The sequence below is a fragment of the Bos indicus genome, chromosome 5 (assembly GCF_029378745.1).
Source record: "Bos indicus isolate NIAB-ARS_2022 breed Sahiwal x Tharparkar chromosome 5, NIAB-ARS_B.indTharparkar_mat_pri_1.0, whole genome shotgun sequence".
Taxonomy (NCBI): domain Eukaryota; kingdom Metazoa; phylum Chordata; class Mammalia; order Artiodactyla; family Bovidae; genus Bos; species Bos indicus.
In genome coordinates, this window is record NC_091764.1 from 94,201,083 (window position 1) to 94,225,741 (window position 24,659).

The 24,659-nt window shown below is 38.6% G+C and overlaps 1 protein-coding gene across 8 annotated transcripts in view; it reads left to right on the forward strand.

Annotated features, from left to right (window-relative positions):
• EPS8 (EGFR pathway substrate 8, signaling adaptor) overlaps positions 1 to 24,659 on the forward strand; it is a 197,509-nt gene that overhangs the window by 104,552 nt on the left and 68,298 nt on the right. For 7 of the 8 annotated variants that reach the window (XM_070790023.1, XM_019961499.2, XM_070790025.1 and 4 more), the window contains 2 exons: positions 16,282 to 16,361; positions 19,438 to 19,511. The exons of the other annotated variant lie outside the window; for it this stretch is intronic. In XM_070790023.1, the coding sequence (XP_070646124.1) occupies positions 16,303 to 16,361; positions 19,438 to 19,511 (133 nt within the window). In that variant the 5' untranslated portion in view covers positions 16,282 to 16,302. The remainder of the gene's footprint in view (positions 1 to 16,281; positions 16,362 to 19,437; positions 19,512 to 24,659) is intronic. 8 annotated transcript variants of the gene reach the window in all.

Genomic DNA, 24,659 nt, shown 5'->3' on the forward strand with positions numbered 1-24,659 from the left:
GACCCCATGAATTGCAGCACACCAGGCCTCCCGGTCCATCACCAACTCCCAGAGTTTACCCAGACTCATGTCCATCGAGTCAGTGATGCCATCCAGCCATCTCATCCCCTGTCGTCCCTTTTTCCTCCTGCCCCCAATCCCTCCCAGCATCAGAGTCTTTTCCAATGAATCAACTCTTCGCATGAGGTGGCCAAGGTATTGGAGTTTCAGCTTCAACATCAGTCCTTCTAAGGAACACCCAGGACTGATCTTTAGGATGGACTGGTTGGATCTCCTTGCAGTCCAAGGGACTCTCAAGAGTCTTCTCCAACACTGCAGTTCAAAAGCATCAATTCTTTGGCACTCAGCTTTCTTCACAGTCCAACTGTCAGTCACATCCATACATGACCACTGGAAAAACCATAGCCTTGACTAGACGGACCTTTGTTTACAAAGTAATATGTCTGCTTTTGAATATGCTATCTAGGTTGGTCATAACTTTCCTTCTAAGGAGTAAGCGTCCTTTAATTTCATGGCTGCAGTCACCATCTGCAGTGATTTTGGAGCCCCCCAAAATAAAGTCTGACACTGTTTCCACTGTTTCCCCGTCTATTTCCCAGAAGCAGATTAAGCACTACATTTATTCCGCTTCTTCCAAAAAAGATGACAGTGAAGCGATTTTAAAAATGCAGAAACTTGGTAAGCCCAAGGGACCCTGGAAAATCCAGAAATGATTGTAACTAGCCTACACATCCTGAGAAACTGAAACCCTAGCCTCTAGGGAGAGACATTGAGGTTCACATCAGAAAGGCTCAGCAGTGAGGGTAAGGTGAAAACAGGAGGAAGAGGTGGCAGTGTGTTTCAAGAGAACTTGGACCCCAGGTGCCTCCCTACTGTCCAGTAGGACTAGAAGTTTACTCCCTGGAGAGTGTGAAGTGGAGAACTCTTGAGTGGGAGACACCAAGGCACAGATGGAGGGTAGAGGACTAAGTGCAATACTTAATAAGTAGTGAGACACCCTCAGGGTATTTCAGTTCCTCCCCCAAATTTTGGAAGTCAGATATGTATTCTATAGATATGAAACCAGAAGATGCTTCTTTGAAGACTCTGATCCATTTGTGCAGAGGACTTATAGGTATTAATAGTTGGGGTCTCCAAGTGGAACAGCCCAGCCAGATCACTCTGCATTGAAGCCCACCTGTTAACAAGACCCACCCATTGACACAGACTTGGCAGTCAGCTTTTTAGTGCTCCATCTTTAAGGTGAGGAACAACCAGTGATCACCAGACATTTGAAGAAATCCGAAGACCAAAACAAACCTAGATTAAACAAGGAAATTGACAGAAACAAAGACAAGGGCGAATAAAAGTTTAAAATACTGTTGTTAATATTCTCAGAAATATCAAAGAATACACTGCAATTAGGAAATAAGAAGAGGTGCTTTAAGGAAAGAAACATGTAGGGTATGAAAATGTACTCCTGAAAATTAAAAATTGATGAAGGACAATGAGAAATTAAAATGTATTTTGAAGATAAAGTTGAGGAAGCCACTCAAAAAGTAGAACAAACTAACAGGAAATGGAAAACAAAAGCGAATAGACAAGAAAATTAGAGACTCCATCCAAGAGGTCCTATTCTGAATAATAAGCTTTTTTTTTTCTAAAGAAAATTTTTAAAAATGTAGTGAAGAAACTGTGCAAGAAATAACTCAAAATTTACTAGAATTTAAGGAAAATGATTTTCAAATTTAAAAGGCTTATTGAATTTCTAATATATTAAATTGTAAAAAACACTCCTACACTGATGTATTCATGAAAACATCAGGGGAGAAAATCTGAAGATCGCCAAATTCCAGAACTTGCAGAAAGAAAAAAAAAATAGGCCCTTATAGAATACTGAGAATGACCCTTGTCATCTCAGGAAAAACAGTGAAGACACAAGAATAATGCCTTCAAAATTACAGGGCAAAAATAATTTGCAGTATGAAATTTGAAACTGAGACAAACTATTGATCATCTATGAAAGCAGACTAAACACATTTACAGTTACATAAAGCTTCAGAAATTACCTTTCTCATCATACTCTTTCTCAGAAAGTTCCAGAAGTATGTGCTTTTCCAAGATTTAAAAAAAAAAAAAAAACAACTTTAAGAAAGTGGGAAAGTTGGGATCCAGGAAACAAGGATCTAAGATAGGAGAAAGATGAGGCTAATGAAGGGGAAGATGTTGAATTTGGGTACCACGATGAAAGCCTGCTGGAGGCTTAGAGAGTCATCAGTTCTGATCATGGTAGGAATATATAGAGATCAGAGAGAAATGCCCACAGAAAGAGGAAAAGGATAGTCTAGATGGTGTTTAAATGTGCTGAAAGGAGACCACCACTTATGGTGGAGAGTAAAGGAATGAAACTAATAAAAGTACATAGGAGAACTAAGGGCCAAGGGTAAGATAATTATTAATGAAGAGAAAAGAGTGTACAAAAAAGGAAATTTAACCCCGGTGTACTGTTAGTGGCAATTGCACAGACACGATGAACTGAACTTGCTGCTGCTGCTGCTGCTAAGTCACTGCAGTCATGTCCGACTCTGTGTGACCCCATAGACGGCAGCCCACCAGGCTCCCCCGTCCCTGGGATTCCCCAGGCAAGAACACTGGAGTGGGTTGCCATTTCCTTCTCCAATGCATGAAAGTGAAAAGTGAAAGTGAAGTCGCTCAGTCATGTCCGACTCTGTGTGACCCCATGGACTGCAGCCTACCAGGCTCCTCCGTCCATGGGATTTTCCGGGCAGGAGTACTGGAGTGGGGTGCCATTGCCTTCTCCGCGAACTGAACTTGGGTCTAACCAAATAGATGTACATGTAACTTTGCCTTCTGTGGTGCTCATTCTCATCGTATCTCCAGCTTCATTCCGCCTTACGCCTTCCCTCTTCAAGTTATTCTGCAGCAATATTCTGGTGGTTTCCTAACTGTATGAAGCTGACTCTTACCTTCACTCTTCCCTTTTCTCTTGTGGTTTACCTGGTTCATACATCACGAACTGAAGACCGGAAGGCTTTTAGGATCTGAATGCCCTCCCCTTCTCAATAGGAGGGGCTCACCTAGTCTTCTGCGCTCTGCTTGCCACATTGTATCATAAATGATCCTTTTCATGTCTCTCCCGCACTGTACCATACATTTCTAAAGGCCTTTATCTTGCCTTCTTTGATTTAGTCCTTTGAGGGAGGTTTTGTTCTGTAGACTCACCCCTAATCTAGCTCTCTTGAACTCTTTACTGTGCTTTGCATTACCTGTAATGTGCTCATTTCCTAAATATGCCTTTTCCTTCGTTTTTTCCCCCCCTCTAAAATTTCCCCATCTCTGTAAGATGGACACATTTTCAAGGAAGGCTTTGTTAGTGTTGGATATTCTGTGAGTTTGATGGGGTGCCAAGGGTTATTTTCTTAGCAGGAGTACCTACTATTGAGCAGTTATTTTCACATTCAGCCAAATGCAGGTGATCACTGGAATTGACATTTTTTGTTTTGACTATTTTCTGTTGCATCACTTTCTAACAGCATATTAGGACTGCTTCTGTTTCTGAGGATAAATGAAAAATAGTATTTTGAAAGGAGTGCATTTTTGTATTTGTCAACAAAATATTAAGCTGTATTGAATAATAGGAATAAGAAAAAGTTCAGAATGGTTTGAGAGTTTTATCTTATCTGCCTAGTCATGAACTTGCCATGGGCTTACAAAGTTATGTACGTTTAAGTGGATATGCTCTGATACCTAGAGCAGTACACAGGGTCTTCTATCAGAGTGAAATACCTGCCCCCGTGTAACCATTATGCTGATATTTGGATCTGTAAAACTGTGTCTTGCTAAAACAGATCAAACAAATTGAAATAATGAATAGTCTTTGATAAGATGTGAGACTTCCATGTCTTCTTATCAAATTAATGTTTGAGTGATATGGCAGACAGGGAAAGATGAAATAAGATGGGAAGTAGCATCTTTTAATAATGTATCTGAGAAGCAGAGTGGGGGTGATGTGACCGTGTGCATTATAATATATCAGTAAGCTGATCTGATCTTCACTTGTACTTTTTTTTCCCTAAAGTCCTGTATCAATCCTGATAAGTGTTCAACTTAAACATTTTTACTTCTAATAACCTAATAACTTCTAAAACCTATGTATTTATGTTTTGGAAAAGTGGGATGAATTCAGCACAGCATTTGCTTAAAGGTGGCATTTCCCATTTTGTGGGTTGTGACCATTTCTAAAATTATGTTGTCTAGTTTGTAAACCATGGGCTCTCTTAAGGAGCTGTACTGAAAATTTAGAGCTAATTGCCTGCCATGTTCTGTTTATTGTTTAACATCCTTTGCTCTAGGTAATGCTGAGGAAGGTAATCTTGGCAAAGGGTAGTTAAATATTAAAATGTTATGTCTCATCTGTGGGTCAGAGCTCTTCTCATTGTACCTGTAAGGTTTTATGATTTACTATTTTTAGGGACCATTTAATACATCATAATGAAATTTGAATTCAGGAGTTTCGATTTCACTAAGGATAATTTAGAACTTTTTTTTTTTTGTCTTTCTCTCCACCCAGCTGGGTTACATCAGGCCCAGATAACTCTTTGTTTGCCTTTGTTAAAAGATATGTTGACCTGCATTAATTTAGTATAGGGCACTACCATGGGAAAAGGACGTTTAGCAATTAAGATATATCATATATTATATGAAGTCCTGATTTCCTCATGGCTTTTGTTTTGTATTAGTCAATGGCACCAAGTTTAATTTTGGAAACCTTCTACCGAGGTTCGTACAATATCAGTGAATAGTAACCCTCAAGGCTGATGTACAAGAAGAAGAAATTTGAAAAAAAAATTATTGGGGGAGGTGGCAGGTGGGGTGGGTGAGATGGTCTTCTTGACTTCTTTTTCCAAAATGTTCTCTGAATTCTGCTCAGTTGAGGAATCAATTGACAGAAGAAAAATCTGTATTTTTATTTGTACCCTGAGAGAAAATGTCCCCAGTGAGTATTTTCCCGCCTCTTCTGAGAATCCGTGCCCAATAACTCTTTACTTCTGGGAAGATTGGAACGTCTTAAATAATGTTTACTTTTTAAAATTCTGATCATCTTTTGCTGGTGGTAGCCAGGGGTTTTTGCTAAGGGCTATAATCTCTCTCATGCCCTGATTTTAGTAGCTTTCTTGGTTTTGTTTTCTAGTTCTTTTCTCTCTTTAGCAGTATTCTTTTCTGGGTGCCTGATGTCCTCTGCCGGCATTCAGAAGTTGTTTTGTGGAATTTACTCAACGTTTAAATGCTCTTTTGATTAATTTGTGGGGGAGAAAGTGTTCTCCCCATCCTACTCCTCCGCCATCTTGGCTCCTCCCCTCTAGCAGTATTCTTTACCCAGCACAACTGAAGCTTAACTCAGATCTTCTCTGGACCACTTGAAATAGGAGTTTTATAGGGAATGAATCATCAGGGCTTTTTATTTGGTGAATCTAAACTTCTTTTTTGTGTTTCCATCTTACCGGTTTAATATTTTAAAAAAAAATAGAATAAATAAAGTAATGGTGGGAAATACACACAAGTCTCTATGTAGAATACTTCATAATAATTTGTGTTGATAGTTCTTCCTCAAGGAGATGGAGCATCACTGTCCACCCCTTAAGAGTGTTCTATACATACTGACCTCCTTCTCAAGAGGGCTTGTGTAATGGTGGTGAGGAAAGTCACTTTATCATGGGGAGACCTGACAAATGCTGCCAAGGTCAGCATAAACCATGTTGAGTCAGGGTAGCAGCATGTACTAGTCTTGGTATGGTGTGATGAGAATGGCACACGTCTCTATGTCTTTCTTCCAAAATCTATAACTCCATTCTAACCATGACAAAAAAATCAGTCAAACCCCTATAGAGAGACATCCTACAGAATAGCAAAGTGCAGCACTCCTCAGAAAACTGCCAAGGTCATCATTGCAGGTTGAATTGTGTCCCCCCAAAGGAAATGTTCATGTCCTACTGCCCTGTACATACTAGTGTGACCTCATTTGTTTATTTTTAATTTAAAATTCTTTTACGTTGAAGTATGGTTGATTTTATAATGTTGCATTAGTTTCAGATATACAGCAAAGTGATTCAGTTATATGTATTCTTTTCCCATATAGGTTATTATAAAATATTGAGTATAGTTCCCTGTGTTTGCAGTATGACTTTGTTGGTTTTCTGTTTTATATACAGTAGTGTGTTTATTGGCACCCCACTCCAGTTCTCTTGCCTGGAAAATCCCATGGACGGAGGAGCCTGGTAGGCTGCAGTCCATGGGGTTGCTAGGAGTTGGACACGACTGAGCGACTTCACTTTCACTTTTCACTTTCATGCATTGGAGAAGGAAATGGCAACCCACTCCACTGTTCTTGCCTGGAGAGTCCCGGGGATGGGGAAGCCTGGTGGGCTGCCGTCTTTGGGGTCGCACAGAGCCGGACACAACTGAAGTGACTTAGCAGCAGCAGCAGAAGCAGCAGTAGTGTGTTTATGCTATTTGATTCCTGGGTTGGAAAGACCATCTGGAGGAGGGCATGCAACCCATTCCAGTATTTTTGCCTGAAGAATCCCATGGACAGAGGAGCCTGGTGGGCTACAGTCTATAGGGTCACAGAGAATTGGACAAGACTGAAGTGACTGAGCATGCATGCATAGTGTGTTTATGTTAATCCCAAACTCCTAATTTATCCCTTTCCCCTCTCCCCTTGAGTAAACATTAATTTATTATGTTTGTGGGTCTGTTTTGTTTTATAAATTCATCTGTATCACTTTTTTTAGATTCCACATATAAGCAATGTCATATGATATTTTGTCTTTGTCTGGCTTACTTCTAGTGTGATAATCTCTAGGTCCGTCCATGTTGCTGCAAATGGCATTATTTAACTCTTTTTATGGCAGAGTAATATTCTACTATATATATACATTTTTTTAATACACTACATCTTATTTATCTGTTCATCTATTGATGGACATTTAGGCTGCTTCCATGTCTTAGCTACTGTAAATAGTGCTGAAGTGAACACTGGGGTCTATGGATGTTTTCACATTATGGTTTTCTCTGGATATATTCCCAGGATTGGGATCACTGGATCATGTGGTAGCTCTGTTTTTAGTTTTTTAAGAAATCTCCTTACTGTTCTCCGTAGTAGCTGAACCAATTTAGTTTGTTTGTGAACCCCTCATTCAGATAGGGTCTTTGTTGATAAACCAAGTTACCATGAGATCATACTGGATTGGGGTGAACACTAATCCACTGACTGGTGTCCCTATGAAAAGAAGGGAATTTGGACTCAGAGACACAGCAAGCAGAGGTCATATAGAGGCAGAGACAGAGACTGAAGTGATGCATCTACAAGCCAAGGAAAACCAAAGGTTAGCAGCAACCATCAGAAGCTAGAGGAGCAAGGAAGAATTCTTCCCTATAACTTTCACAGAGAACTTAGCTCTGTTGACACCTTGATTTTGGACTTCTCACCTCCAGAACTATGAGAGAATAAATTTATGTTGTTTTAAGTTACCTGATTTGTGATAATCTATTATTCCAGCCCTTTCAGTCATCAAAAGCATGGAAACTTTGAGAAATGTTCACACTCTAGAGGAGCTTAATGAGTCATGGGGACTAAATGTAATGTGGTATTGTGGATAGGATTCCAGAAAAGAAAAAAAAAAAAAGGTAAAAAGATGAAGGAACTCTGAATAAAGTATTGACTTTAGCTAATAAAAAATGTTGATACTGATTCATTGTGACAAATATACCATATTAATATAAGATATTAACAAGGGAATGGGGAATTCAAGAATTTTCTGTGCTATCTTCATAATTTTTCTGTAAACCTAATATGATTCAGAAATTTAAAATTTTATTTCAAAATACTGTAGTTTTAATAAAAGGCTGCTGTCTTAATAAGACTTCAAGTGTATTCAGTGGACTAAATAAGTCTCTTTCAAAGGGTGGCAGGTGGTGAGGAGGCACTAGAATCTACTTTAGCTGATTAATTACATCACAGGGTACTTTTGAGTCAAAAATTTCCACTGATAAAGTATATGCCCCTTTAAAAGTCAATTTGTTGTGGCCTTTTTCACAGAACTAGAACAAAAAATTTTTTAATATGTGTGGAAATACAGAAGACCTCAAATAGCCAAAGCAATCTTGAGAAAGATGAATTGGAAGAATCAGGGTAACTTGCTTCAGACTATAGTACAAAGTTACAGTCATCCAAACCATATGGTACTGGCACAAAAACAGACATATGAATCAATAGAACGATAGGTTAGAAAACCCAGAAATAAACCCATGCATCTAATATGAATTCAGTACAACAAAGGAGGCAAGAATATACAATGGAGAAAAGACAGTCTCTTCAATAAGTGGTGCTGGGAAAACTGGACAGCTACATGTAAAAGAATGAAATTGAAACATTCTCTGACACCATACACAACAGTAAACTCAAAGGTAGTTAACAACCTAAATGTAAAATGAGGCACTATAAAACTCCTGGAGGAAAACATAAGTAGAACACTCTTTGACATAAATATCAGCAATATCTTTTTAAATCTGTCTCCTAGAGTGATGGAATGGCACCCCACTCCAGTACTCTTGCCTGGAAAATCCCATGGACAGAGGAGCCTGGTAGGCTGCAGTCCATGGGGTCGCTAAGAGTCGGGGATGACTGAGCGACTTCACTTTCACTTTTCACTTTCATGCATTGGAGAAGGAAATGGCAACCCACTCCAGTGTTTTTGCCTGGAGAATCCCAGGGACAGGGGAGCCTAGTGGGCTTCCATCTATGGGGTCACACAGAGTCGGACACGACTGAAGCAACTTAGCAGCAGAGTGATGGAAACACAAACAAAACAAAACAGAAAGTCAGTTTATTGTAGCAACCAGTATATAAGACTGTAAGTCCACTATTAGTCATAGAGATAATATAATGTGGAAGGTACACATTCTGATGAAAGGTTTTATCAAGCCTGTATAGGGAGGGTACATGTAAAAAGGAAAACTCATACATAAATAAATATATACAGATTTCACTTTAAATTCCTCATACCACTTGTGAAATTTCATGGAAACCTTGCTCAGAAATTGTTCAAGATCTGATCCAACCACTCTCTCTTCCCCATATTCCCAGTAGCAACTTCCATGTTCCTGTTCAGGAATTCCAGTTCCAACTGCCTGACCTGCTCTCTTCAGAGATCTGAGTCCCAGATCCATGGATTTGGGAACTCTTTTATTATATTTTTTCAAAAATTTTATGGGACTATAGTTGCTTTCAGTTCAGTTAAGTTCAGTCGCTCAGTCATGTCCGACTCTTTGCGACTCTTTGTGCAGCATGCCAGGCCTCCCTGTCCATCACCAACTCCTGGAGTTCACCCAAACTCATGTCCATCGAGTCGGTGATGCCGTCCAGCCATCTCATCCTCGGTCATCCCCTTCTCCTCCTGCCCTCAATCTTTCCCAGCATCAGGGTCTTTTCAGATGAGTCAGTTCATCCCATCAGGTAGCCAAAGTATTGGAGTTTCAGCTTCAACATCAGTCCTTCCCATGAATACTCAGGACTGATTTCCTTAAGAATTGACTGGTTGGATCTCCTTGCTGTCCAAGGGACTCTCAAGAATCTTCTCCAACACCACAGTTCAAAAGTATCAATTCTTCAGTGCTCAGCTTTCTTTGTAGTCCAACACCCACATCCATACATGACTACTGGAAAAACCATAGCTTTGACTAGATGGATCTTTGTTGGCAAAGTAATGTCTCTGCTTTTTAATATACTGTCTAGGTTGGCCATAGCTTTTCTTCCAAGGAGCAAGCATCTTTTAATTTCATGGCTGTAGTCAACGTCTGCAGTGATTCTGGAGCCCCCCAAAATTAAAGTCTGTCACTGTTTCCGTTGTTTCCCCATCTATTTGCCATGACGTGATGGAACAGGATGCCTTGATCTTAGTTTTCTGAATGTTGAGTTTTGAACCAACTTTTTCACTCTCCTCTTTCACTTTCATCAAGAAGCTTTTTAGTTCTTCTTTGCTTTCTTCCATAAGGGTGGTATCATCTGCATATCTGAGGTTATTGATATTTCTCCCGACAGTCTTGATTCCACCTTGTGCTTCATCTAGCCCAGCATTTCGCATGGTGTATTCTGAATGGAAGTTAAATAAGCAGGGTGACAATATAAAGCCTTGACGTATTCCTTTCCCAATTTGGAACCAGTCTGTTGTTCCATGTCCAATTCTGACTGTTGCTTCTTAACCTGCATACAGATTTCTGAGGAGGCAGGTCAGGTGGTCTGGTATTCCCATCTCTTGAAGAATTTTCCAGTTTGTTGTGATCCACACAGTCAAAGGCTTTGGCATAGTCAATAAAGCAGAAGTAGATGTTTTTCTGGAACTTTGTTTTTTCTGTGATCCAGTGGATGTTGGCAATTTGATTTCTGGTTCTTCTACCTTTTCTAAATCCAGCTTGAACATCTGGAAGTTCACATTTCACATACTGTTGAAACTTGGCTTGGAGAATTTTGAGCATTACTTTGCTAGCATGAGAGATGAGTGCAGTTGTATGGTAGTTTGAACATTCTTTGGCATTGCCTTTCTTTGGGGATTGGAAAGAAAACTGACCTTTTCCAGTCCTGTGGCCACTGCTGAGTTTTCCAAATTTGCTGGCATATCGAGTGCAGCACTTTCACAGCATCATCTTTTAGGATTTGAAATAGCTCTAGTGGAATTCCATCACCTCCTCTAGATTTGTTCATAGTAATGTTTCCTAAGGCCTACTTGAGTTTACATTCTGGGATGTCTGGCTCTAGGTGAGTGATCACACCATTGTGGTTATCTGGGTCATGAAGATCTTTCTTGTATAGTTCTGTGTATTCTTGTCACCTCTTCTTAATATCTTCTGCTTCTGTTAGGTCCACGCCATTTCTGTCCTTTATTGTGCCCATCTTTACATGAAATGTTCCTTTGTATCTCTGATTTTCTTGAAGAGATCTCTGGTCTTTCCCATTCTATTGTTTTCCTCTATTTCTTGGCATTGATCATTGAGGAAAGCGTTCTTATCTCTCCTTGCTATTCTTTGGAATTCTGCATTCAAATGCGTATATCTTTCCTTTTCTCCTTTGCCTTTAGCTTTTCTTCTTTTCTCAGCTATTTGTAAGGCCTCAGACAACCATTTTTCCTTTTTGCATTTCATTTTCTTGGGAATGGTCTTGATCACTGCCTCCTGTACAATATCGTGATCCTCCGTCCATAGTTTTTCAGGCAGTCTGTCTATCAGATCTCATCCCTTGAATGTATTTGTCACTTCCGCTGTATAATCCTAAGGAGTTTGATTTAGGTCATATCTGAATGATCTAGTGGTTTTCCCTACTTTCTTCAATTTCAGTGTGAATCTGGCAATAAGGAGTTCATGATCTGAGCTACAGTCAACACCTGGTCTTTTTTTTTTTTTGCTGATTGTATAGAGCTACTCCATCTTTGGCTGCAAAGAATATAATCAGTCTGATTTCAGTATTGACCATCAGGTGATGTCCATGTGTAGAGTCTTCTAGTGTGTTGTTGGAAGAGGGTGTTTACTATAACCAGTGCGTTCTCTTGGCAAAATTCTGTTAGCCTTTTCTCTGCTTCATTTTGTACTCCAAGGCCAAGTTTGTCCATTACTCCAGGTATTTCTTGACTTCCTACTTTTGCATTCCAGTCGTCTATAATGAAAAGGATATCTTTTTTGGGTGTTAGTTCTAGAAGGTCTTATAGGTCTTCATAGAAGACCAGCCTGGCATTTCTCATGATGTGCTCAGCGTATAGATTAAACAAACAGGGTGACAGCAGACAGCCCCGTCATACTGCTTGCTCAATCTTAAACCAGTCTGTTGTTCCATACAGGGTTCTAACTTTTGCTTTCTGATCTGAGTACAAGTTTCTCAGGAGACAGTAAGATAGTCTGGTATTCCAGTCTCTCTTAAGAGCTTTCCACAGTTTGTCATGATCCACATAGTCAAAGGCTTGAGTGTAGCTGATGAAACAGAGATTGATGTTTTTCTGAAATTCCTTTGCTTTCTCTATAATCCAGTGAATGTTGGCAATTTGATCTCTAGTTCCTCTACCTTTTCTAAACCCAGCTTGGACATTTGGAAGTTCCTGGTTCGCATAATACTGAAGCCTGAAGCCTAGCATGCAAGATTTTAAGCATGATTTTACTAACATGGGAGATGAGTGCATTTGTCCAATGGTTAGCATATTTTTTGGTACTACTCTTTTTGGGAATTAGGATGAGGATAGACCTTTTCCAGTCCTGTGGCCACTGCTGGATCTTCCAGATTTTCTGACATAATGAATGCAAAACCTTGATGGCATCATCCTTTAGAGATTTGAATAGTTCTGCTGGAATCTCATCACATCCACTAGCTTTATTAACAGCAGTGCTTCATAAAGCCAACTTGACTTATGTACAGATAAATATCTACATAAGGTTTATATATGTGTGTGTATATATATATTTGTATGCATGTATGTGTATATATATGTGTGTGTGTGTGTATGTGTATATATATATATATATATGCATGTATGTATATAAACCATATATATGGTTTCCCCAGTGGCTCAGCGGTAATCTGCCTGAAATGCAGGTTCAGTCCCTGGGTCAGGAATATTCCCTGGAGGAGGACATGGCTTCCCATTGCAGTATTCTTGTCTGGAGAATTCCATGGGCAGAGGAGCCTGGTGGGCTATAGTCTGTGGGGTCGCAAAGAGTCAGACATAACTGAAGCAACTGAGGACTCAGCATATATATGGTCCATATAAGTATAAATAGGATATATCTTTCAAAAGCCTAAGGGAAAACAAACATTTGTAATTGTTTCCTTTGCAAAGAGTGCCCTGTATTGCTTTGTTTAAATATCTGAAAGCCTCCACAATGCTATATGAGCATCTGTGACAAATGACACTATGGTTGCTAAAGAGGAAAGTTTCTATATTTAAAATTCAGTTTAGCAAATCAACATTTTCTATTCCTTTTTCAAGTGTCTCATTCTGACAAATCACTGTTTTAAAACAAAACACAAACCACGCATTTATTTGACTGTCATGAAGAATTAAACATGAAAAAGATGAGCTGTGGCTATCGCTTTTCACTAAAACCACCTGCTGTGGTTTTAAAATGCAAACTAGACCAAAATCACTATAAACCCTGGGGGTTTAATTTATGTATTAAATGAACCAGCTTGTTTTAAAGGAGTATTTTTTTTTTTTTTACCTTTAGGAGAAACTTGTACATCTATCTCATTTGATCTTTTGTTAGCCCTGTGAGCTGCTGCTGCTGCTAAGTCGCTTCAGTAGTGTCCAACTCTGTGCGACCCCATAGACGGCAGCCCACCAGGCTCCCCCGTCCCTGGGATTCTCCAGGCAAGAACACTGGAGTGGGTTGCCATTTCCTTCTCCAATGCATGAAAGTGAAAAGTGAAAGTGAAGTAGCTTAGTCGTGTCCGACTCTTAGCGACCCCATGGACTATGGCCATGGACTATGGCATGGGATTTTCCAGGCAAGAGTACTGGAGTGGGGTGCCATTGCCTTCTCTGAGCCCTGTGAGCTAGAGAGACCAAATTGCCTCTATTTTACTGATGAAAAAATAAAGAGGCTTAATTGACTTGCTTAGGCTAGTTAGTGCCAGAAATGGTGTTAAAGTTCTAGGCTTTTGTGAAAGCCTCTGTCCTAACCTTTAGCTCCCTGGTGGCTCAGCAGTAAAGAATCCACCTACAGTGAAGGAGATGCAGGAGATGCAGGTTTGATCCCTGGGTCCAGAAGATCCTCTGGAGGAGGAAATGGCAATCTGCTCCATTTTTATTGCCTGGGAAATCCCATGGACAGAGGAGCCTGGTGGGCTACAGTCCATAGGGTCACTAAGAATTGGACACTACTGAGTGACTGAACACACACCCACACACTGCACAGAGACACCATAATGTTATCTCAGGCCTCTGTCCTGGCCCAAATTCTAGAATGTAACAGTGGTATGCTCTCTCTTGATCCTATAGGCTTATGAGAACCAACTGTGAAATATTCAGGATTGCGTAAGGTGCTGTTAAACCATTGCTAGCTTGGAATGAGCCATAGTGGGAATATTTATACAATGCAAGTCAGGAAGTATTACAAATCAGGGTTCTGTTTTTCTCTAGAGAACTGGTTTACCTCTGTGCACTGATTGTGTATAAGTATAAATCAAAGGAAAATCAACAACAGTAATAAAAACAGAGACAGTAATACAGTATAAATGTAATTTTATGGGTGCACTATTTACCTAGGTTAAAGGTCAATATTTCTTTGTTCCTTAATTTAGAAATTTGCTTCTAAGCTGTAAATAAATATGGACAAGACTCTCAGAAAATGTTGAATTAAACTTGAGTGTTTTGAGGACCTTTATAAATCTTACCCATTCTTTAAGAATTAGGTCAAATCCCAACCCTTCCAAAAATTATGGCGTTTGCCTTGCTTTTCCTGTCTCAGAACCTCGAATAGATTTAAAATAGAGCCTTATACCTTGGGACCTATCTACTGTGTGTTTCATATGGATTGGTTTTGTCTCCATAAGAATACAGTAGACTCTTTGAAGAGTAGGATGTAGACTTCCTGTCCATCCTTCTTTCTTTGAATTAATATCTAATGAACACCCAGCCTGTTCCTGGTACCATTCTTAATGCTTAAGAAACAGCAGTCATCGGATAAGTCTCTGCCCTCATGGAGCTTAAAGTCTAATGAAGAATCAGGAATTAATTTAAACAAATGAGAAGTTACAACTGTGGTAAATACTTGGAAAAATTGTGTATAGTGCTGATTGTATCTGATAGTGGGCTTTTATCTATTCACAGAAGTCAGTAAATGCTTCCCCAAGGACATGGTGATTGAACTGAGATCTGAAGAATGGGAAAGAGTTAATTTGAAGTTACTAGGCCTTGAATATTATTATAGACTTTCTGTGCCCTCCCTGTTTAAGTTCCCATAAATCATATACCCCCCCAATTGGCCCTGAATTTTCCCTTTGTAATAGTAACAACAATTTAAAATATTGAATTTACTTACTACGTGTATGTTTTTCCTATTAGACTATTGGCCCAATAGTCTCTTTTGATCTTTTGATCTCCTTAGGAGTCCCAGTATTCATCATAGTACCTGACATGTAACTCACACAGTAGTTGTTAATGTTTCTATTCTGTTTGCCTTTGTCTCATAATAAAGCTGGGATCCATCCCACCTTCCTCTCAGTTATTGAAGCAACATAGTAATGTAATGCATACAAAAGTCAGACATGTAAGACGAGAGCCAAAATAGTTTAGTGCCACAGAAACCAGGAAGGGCCAAGTATTTAGGGGTGAATAGAAATAACTCAGGTGTAGGAATGCTGTCTAGGAGAAAAAGAAAAGGCCATTGGATATGGCAATAAGGAAGTTTTACTTATTTGCACTCATCTTATTTGAAGGAAATTTATTCAGTTTATGAAACAGATTAAAAATGGTTTCTGAAGAGAAGTATCTGGTATTAATTTTAAAAGTTGCTTTTCTTATAAAAAGTAAAAGGAATATATAAATGAATACCTTCTTGAAAAAAAGGTGTATCCAAGTGTATGGATAGGATGTGGTCAGATATGCTTTGAAAGAAGGAATAAAGAATATGGAAGGAAGGAAAGAAGGAAGGAAGAAAAGCTAGATACAGAAAAAAAAAAAAGACTGGAAGAAACTGACAGGACTGTTAAATGGTTATCTTTAAATGATGGGGTTGGGTGATACTTTTCCCCTCAGTCTATTTTGTATTTTGTGCTTTTCTGTATTTTTCAAGTTTTTTTTTTTAATATAATGAGTTTATATTACTTTCATAATGAAATACTAAAATAACATTTCATAAAATTGAGTAAAATATAGAATTATGTTTATCTAGTTTGAGGGTTCAGAACTATATTTACAATTTTTCTTTTACTCACCTGGGGTTTGATCCCTGATCAGGGAGCTAGATCCCATGTGCTGCAACCAAAGATCCCACATGGTGCAACTAAGACCCGGGGCAGCTAAATAAGTAAATAAATATTAGGAAAACAATTTTTAAATGGCAATTTAATCTTTGTTTGTATGTCCATATGTAATTCTGGAGCCTGAGCTTTCAAAGGGTGGAGATATTTATATTTCTAGCGTCATCCTGGAAGTGACATGTATTTTGTTGAATGAATAACTTTAAAGCTGAGATGTCTCAACCTTTTTACTGCCTTCAGTCCATGAACCTTTCTCTTTTCAGAACACAAGCATTAAAATCACGATGAATGGTCATATTTCCAGTCATCCCAGTGGTTTTGGAATGAATCCATCTCAAATGAAGTAAGTTGGAAATTTTATATTTAATTTCTTGCTTATTTTAATTTGTTTTGGTGGTTTTAATTGTTTTATATTTTAAGCAAAAAGATCTGTTTCACTTATTTATGTAGTTCATTCCTCAATAAATAATTTCTTTGTAACACTAAGATATGTTAATGTTAAAAGTTTACTGTGTCTCAAAAGAAAAAAGATGGTTAAGTAATCAACCCCAATGACAGTGATCTAATTGAAGACGTTTTGTTCTGGTAATTTATGTATTAATGGTTTCATAGTTGAATATGTACTTTATTTCATAGCTTTTACTTTCTCTGGAGCATTCAATTTTTGTTATTTGTAAAATATTTGCACTTGAGGAAAGTTAAATGTCATCTAGTCCAGTCTCTCAAGATATTTTCCATTGTGTAAAATAAAAAAAAGGCCAGTTCCTGTGGCTTTAGATATAATTTGAAATCAGTACACTGACTTAAGTGGCCATTGCCTTTTATACTGTGGTTAATATTGTTGTTATTTTATATTGGTCATTCTGATTTAGAGTTCACTGTCTTTCATAGCTCGGTTATTCACATTTTTCAGGGCTAGCCTGTTCACATGGCTTCACCTTATCTTTTTACAAAGATGATTGCCAATACATTTAGTGCTGGTCAGTAAGAGACACCAGGGGAGTATGTCAGGTGTCATCTTTATCTTGTCCATCAGTTTATTCAAGTCAGAAAGTTTTACCACAGCTTTATTTTTTCCTTTTTCTTATAATAAATATCCATTTAATCATGAATTTACTATAATTTCTTCTATTAAGGAATTCTTATTTCTATCCCAAACTGTTCCTTCTCTTCTAACTTTATTTGTGGGCTTTATCTCCTGCTTGAATTTTTACAGCCCCTTTCCATCTGGTTTTGTTCAGTTGCTAAGTCATGTCTGACTCTTGATGACCCCATGGACTGCAGCACACCAGGCCTCCCTGTCCTTCACAATCTCCCAGAGTTTGCTCAAATCCATATCCGTTGTATCAGTGATGCTATCCAACCATCTCATCCTCTGCCACACTCCTCCTCTTGCCTTCAGTCTTTCCATCTGGTTACCTTGCCATTAATTCCTGGATTATCTTTCTTAAAAAGTAGTTTGGATCATGTTTCCGCCCTCTATAAAGAGAATAGAAATTTAATTCTTAAGCTCTCTATTTGCCTTCCTTGCTTCTTGAGCCATTCATCTCTGTACATCCCATTAGATGCTTATTCCTTCAGCAGCCATGCTGTTCTTGAGCAAGATCTACATGCTTTTTCCTCACTTAATTCTTACCTGCTTCTGGAGCTGCCTTCCATTCTTTTAGATTCTGCTTAAATGCTAGTCAAGTCTTCTTGAGCATACTTACAGAAACTTAGTATTTTTTTGATGTTTTATCTATTAGTTTTACCCAGATATCACATTCTATAGTAACCATTTTACTTGTTGTATTAACAATACACTCCCTACCCCCACGTTTGTTGTTTAGTTGCTAAGTCCTGTCTGACTCTTTTGTGACCCCATGGACTGCAGCCCACCAGGATCTTCTGTCCATGGGATTCTCCAGGCAAGAATGTTAGAGTGGGTTACCATTTCCTTCTCCTAAGGATCTTCCCAACACAGGGATCGAACCTTTGTCTTCTGCATTGGCAGGCAGATTCTTTACCACTGAGCCACCAGGGAAGCTACCCACCTTACTCCTCATTTTTCTAGATTTTCAGTTCAGTTCAGTTGCTCAGTTGTGTCTGACTCTTTGCAACCCATGGACTGCAACATTCCAGACCTCCCTGTCCATCACCAACTCCCGGAGTTTACTCAAACTCATGTCCATTGAGCTGGTGATGCCATCCAACCATCTCATCCTCTGTCATCCCCTTCTCCTCTTGCCCTCCATCTTTCCCAACATCAGGGTCTTTTCAGATGAGTCAGTTCTTCGCATGAGGTAGCAAAAGTATTGGAATTTCAGCTTTAACATCAGTCCTTCCAATAAATATTCAGGACGGATTTCCTTTGGGATTGACTGGTTGGATCTCCTTGCAGTCCAAGGGACTCTCAAGAGTCTTCTTCAACACCACAGTTCAGAAGCATCAGTTCTTCAGTGCTCAGCTTTCTTTACAGTCCAACTCTCATATCCATACATGACTACTGGAAAAACCATAGCTTTGACTAGATGGACCTTTGTTGTTAAAGTGATGTCTCTGCTTTTTAATATGCTGTCTAGGTTGGTCATAACTTTCCTTCCAAGGAGCAAGCGTCTTTTAATTTCATGGCTGCACTCACCATCTGCAGTGATTTTTGAGCCTGAAAAAATAAAGTCTGTCACTGTTTCCCCATCTATTTGCCATGAAGTGATGGGACAAGATGCCATGATCTTAGTTTTCTGAATATTGAGTTTCTAGATTTTAGGGCTTAATAAATGTTTACTGAGTAAATTTTAAAAATATAAATAATGTTTACTTCACATAACAGTAAATTGGAAGTAGGGTATAGCTAGTCAGATTTAATGATAAAGTGTTATTTTTGTTAACTTCTCTTTAAGCATTTGTGAAAACAATAGTGTCTATTTTGCTATAGTTTGAATGACTGAGAACTTTTTATAATTGGATCACTCAAAACTCAATTTAGTATGGTAAACTTAAATTTTTCTAAGCTAGCTTCAACCTTATTGAATCTCCATGGCTGTTTTTTTTTTTTTTTGAGTCTGTATTGAATTTGTTACAATACTGCTTGTTTTTATGTTTTGGTCTTTTTTTGTTGTTCACAAGGTATGTGGGATCTTAGCTCCTCTACCAGGGATCAAACCTGTACCCTGTGCATTTTGAACACAAATTCTTAACCACTGGACCACCAGGGCAAGTCCCTTGGCTGTGGTTCTGACTTGGCATTCGAGAGAATCTGTGTTGGGTCAGGATCCGATAGTCTATTTCTAGACATAACCAGCTGTATAAACTCTACATACTTTTCTAAAAACACATGGTGATTGTGGCACACTGGAATTTGCATTTGTAGTTGGGACTTTTTATTGCTTCGTTTGGACTTTAACTCATCACACTTACCTTTTTTAATTTTTTTATTACAGTGGCTACGGATCATCAGCCACCTTTTCCATGGACAGAGATCACAGTTCACGAACAAGTGCAAAGGCTCTCTATGGTATGTTCGTATATTTAATGGGGGTATAAATACATTTCTGACTACTTTTGCAAATGACATGTTTAAAGCCACAGTTTGAACCTATGACTTGTTTATATTATTGGGAATGAAGTAGAGATAAATGCATAAGGATTATTCTAAAAATAATTTTTGTGGAATCTACCAAAGCCATAATGTCTACGGGCTGTCATACAATTTAGAACTACAGATGAAATGTATTCAGTGCTTTCTATGGAGACCTAAGTACCTTAGGTAGATTTCCCCATCTAATGATGTGTGATGTGTTTGTTGATCTTCATGATATTCTGTTGATCATGGGCTGACAGCGGGACTTCTTCCTTACAGCTCTTGAACTTCTGGGGTAGCATTACAGTTTAACCAATAGCCCTTATGTAATTTCTTAGTGATCTTTCTCAAACTTCCATTGTCTTCCTTCTGTTGTCCCAGCTATAAATACTGTTTTTTTTAAACTTCAAATATAAAATAGAATTCAATACGACAAAGAAGTTGAGGACTCCTGAAACATATCACATGTGTTTAGAAAGACATTTGCTTTTATGGGATCTGTGTGGCCTTTTGTTACTGTTTACCCATAGAGAATGAGATTAGTACTGGGGTGAAGAGCAAAGACTCTGGAGCCAGCCATCCTGGTTGAAATCCAGTTCTACCATTTATTAGATGAGTGTTCCTGAACAAATTACTTTACCTGTGTGTCCCTCATTTTGCTTATCTGTATAATGGAAATATCTCATAGGCTTGATATAAGAATTTAGTGAGCTACTACATGTGAAATGCTTAGTACAGTGCCTGGCAAGCAGAAAACGCTGTATATATTTGCTATCGTTGTTATCAACTGTAGGAACCAATAGCATTTTCTCAAGTTGAAATTCTTTTCTTTTTACATCATTCAGAGCTACAGAATTTTGGCTGTGGTAAAAATGACTCATTCCAAGATTTTGTGATTCTTTCTCTTCCTGTATATCCAGTGACTAGACTTTAGAACTCAAATGACACATCCATAAAATGGATTTTATATCATATACATTTTCCTATGACCTTGTCAATCTGATTAGCTTTGGTTTCGGTTCTCTTGAGTACAATATTGTGACATTTTTACCATGCCCTAGTCATTATGAGTTGTAGATCTAGAGAATATATTCAACAAATATTTATTTTGTGATTAATATGTGCCCAGAACAGGGCCAGTAATATATGTGCCCCAAACAGGGCCAATGATAAGGTCCCTTGACTTTATGAAACTTGCACTCTAGAGCATGACTTAAAGAAACTGAAAAGGGAAAAACTTTTTTCTTTTTTGCAAAAATAATTCCTTCAGTCTTTCATTTTAAGACAGATACTTACTTGTTTCTGTGTGCCTGGCTGTGATCTTCACAGTCTTTACATGTCATTTGATTCATTTCAAAGGTGAATAAGAGATGGTCATTGGTTGGGCACTGTTTTGGTGAGGTAGACCTGTGCATGTGACGTTATAAAGTGCTGAATAAGCTCGGATGGCAACGAGGTACAGATGGTGGTGCAGTGGGGTCAGCTCTTCTATGTGAGTGGGGTGAGCAGGAGGAATTTCATGGAGAGGTTAAACTCTGAAATTCTCCAGGCATTTGTGGGGCTAGAGGGTGCCTTAAACAGTTGTATTAACCCTTTTAAAAATAGACCCTAAGCTCCATGAATGTGGGCCACCTTTGCCTTCTTTGCTTAAGGATTCCCTAAATTTAGCTCAGTGGCTAATGTATAACTTATGCTCAGTTAACACCTGTAGAATAAATATAGTGCATCAATGAGTAGTAAACAGTTGAATACTAACTGGAGGGTTCAAGGTGGTACATCAGGAAAGAAGATCAGAAAACAAACATAGACCACATTAGAAAAAAACAATGCACTGGCATCTGGACATTGTTTAAAAGGAATGACTGGTCAATGAAGTGCTTTAATGGAGGTGGGGGTGGGGGGGAGAATAATAGGTCCTATTTATCTTGAATCATTCTGGTAGCAGGTGAGGATGGATTCAATGTATATGGATAGGAATAGATGAATCAGAGACCTAAATAATGTAGATAAGTCAGATATATAAATAATAACCCAAAGATTTTTGTTAAGGAGAAACAGTATTAAGCTTTTCACAAATACTATAGATTCAAAGGTCTATTTTCAGAGAGCTAAGACAGGAAAATCACTGCACATGGTGACTGCAGCCATGAGATTAAAAGACGCTTACTCCTTGGAAGGAAAGTTATGACCAACATAGACAGCATATTAAAAAGCAGAGACATTACTTTGTCAACAGAGGTCCGTCTAGTCGAAGCTATTGTTTTTCCAGTAGTCATGTATGGATGTGAGTTGGACTATAAAGAAAGCTGAGTGCTGAAAAGTTGATGCTTTTGAACTGTGGTGTTGGAGAAGACTCTTGAGAGTCCGTTGGACTGCAAGGAGATCCAACCAGTCCATCCTAAAGGAGATCAGTCCTGGGTTTTACACAGGATTGATGTTGAAGCTGAAATGCCAATACTTTGGCCACCTGATGTGAAGAGCTGACTCATATGAAGACACCCTGATGTTGGGAAAGATTGAGGGAAGGAGGAAAAGGGGACAACAGAGGATGAGATGGTTGGATGGCATCACCGACTCAATGGACATGGGTTTGGGTAGACTCCAGGAGTTGGTGATGGACAGGGAGTGGTTCATGGGGTTGCAATGAGTCAGACACGACTGAGCAACTGAACTTAACTGAAGACAGGAATAAGGAATAAAAATTAAGACTCACTTTCAAATGTTAATATTTTTGTATTGCAAGCAATTTCATGAAATCATTGCTCCAAGGATTGAATCTTTAGCTTTTTTTTAATTTGTTTTTTTTTCATTCAAGGATAATTGCTTTACAGAATTTTATTGTTTTCTGTCAAACCTCAACATGAATCAGCCATAGGTGTACATATGTCCCTTTTGATCTTCCCTCCCATCTCCCTCCCCATCCCACCCCTTTAGGTTGATACACACCCCTGTTTGAGTTTCCTGAGCCATACAGCAAATTCCCGTTAGCTATCTATTTTACATATGGTAATGTAAGTTTTCCATTGTTACTCTTTCCATACATACTCTTTCTTACCCTCTCCTCCCCTCTCCCCATGTTCATATGTCTATTCTCTATTTCATTTTCTCCATTGCTGCCCTGTAAATAAGTTCTTCAGTACCATTCTTCTTCTTCAGTACCATTCTTTTCTGATTTGAAAAGACCTTTGGGAAAGATTGGGGGCAGGAGGAGAAGGGGACGACAGAGGATGAGATGGTTGGTTGGCATCACCGACTCAATGGACATGGATTTGAGTGGACTCTGGGAGTTGGTGATGGACAGGGAGGCCTGGCATGCTGTAGTTCATGGGGTCACAAAGAGTGGGACATGACTGAGCAATTGAACTGAATCTTTCTTCTGGATTCTGTATATATGTGTTAGAATATGATATTTATCTTTCTGACTCGCTTCACTCGTATAGTAAGTTCTAGGTTCATCCACCTCATCAGAACTGTCTCAAATGCATTCCTTTTTATGGCTGAGTAATATTCCATTGTGTATATGTACCACAACTTCTTTATCCATTTATCTGTCAATGGACGTCTAGGTTGCTTCCATGTTCTAGCTATTGTAGATAGTGCTGCAGTGAACAATGGGATACATGGGTTTCTCTCAATTTTGGCTTCCTCAGGGTATATGCCTAGGAGTGGGATTGCTGGGTCATATGGTGATTTTATCCCTAGTTTTTTAAGGAATCTCCATACATCTTCCATAGTGGCTGTATCAATTTACATTCCCACCAACAGTGCAAGAGTATTCCTTTTTCTCTACACCCTCTCCAGCATTTATTGTTTGTAGATTTTTTTTTTTTTTTGGCATAATACAAGAACCATTTATTATTTCTCACGAGTCTAGGAGTCACAACTCTGGTGACCTGGGCTGAGCTTGGTTTATCTTATCTGGGCTCACTGATGTGATGGCCATTCTGACCAGTGTGAGGTGGTATCTCATTGTAGTTTTGATTTGTATTTCTCTAATAAGGAGCGATATTGAACATCTTTTCATGTGTTTTTTAGCCATCTGTATGCCTTCTTTGGAGAAATATCTGTTTAGATCTTCTTCCCACTTTTTGATTGGGCTGTTTTTCTGTCATTGACTTGTATGAGCTGCTTCTATATTTTGGAATTAATCCTTTATTAGTTGTTTCATTTTCTGTTCATTTCTCCCATTCTGAGGATTGTCTTGCTTATAGTTTCCTTTGCTGTGCAAAAGCTTTTAAGTTTAATCAGGTCCCACTTGTCTACTTTTGCTTTTATTTCCATTACTCTAGGAGGTGGGTCATAGAGAATCTTGCTTTGATTTATGTCATCGAGTATTCTGCCTATGTTTTCCTCTAAGAGTTTTATGGTTTCTGGTCTTACATTTAGGTCTTTAATCCAGTTTGAGTTTATCTTTGTGTTTGATGTTAGGAGGTGTTCTAATTTCATTCTTTTACATGTTGCTGTCCAGTTTTTCCCAGCACCATTTATTGAAGAGGCTGTCTTTGCCCCATTGTATATTCTTGCCTCCTTTGTAAAAAATAAGGTGCCCATAGGTGCATGGGTTTATTTCTGGACTTTCTATCTTGTACCATTGGTCTATGTTTCTGTTTTTGTACCAGTACCATACTGTCATGATGACTGTAGCTTTGCAGTATAATCTGAAGTCAGGAGGGTTGATTCTTCCAGCTCTGTTCTTCTTTCTCAAGACTGATTTGGCTATTCGGGACCTTTTGTGTTTCCATATGAATTGTGAAATATTTTGCTCTAGTTCTGTGAAAAATGCCATTGGTAATTTGATAGGGATCATATTGAATCTGTAGATTGCGTTTGGTAGTATAGTCATTTTCACAATATTGAGTCTTCCTACCTAGGAACTGAATCTTTAGCTTTTAAGTAGTAAATTTTTATTCCCCCCTTTTTACATATAAAGCAAACCGGTGCTCCTTTCTAAGGTGAGGTAATTTGTCAAAATAACATAAATTTAAAAATCTTGACTGTAAGGAAAAAAAAGTAACAGTTAATTTGGGGTAGTGTGACAAAAATGAGCAGCATATAGGTAAACAGAAGACATAAATAGAGTGA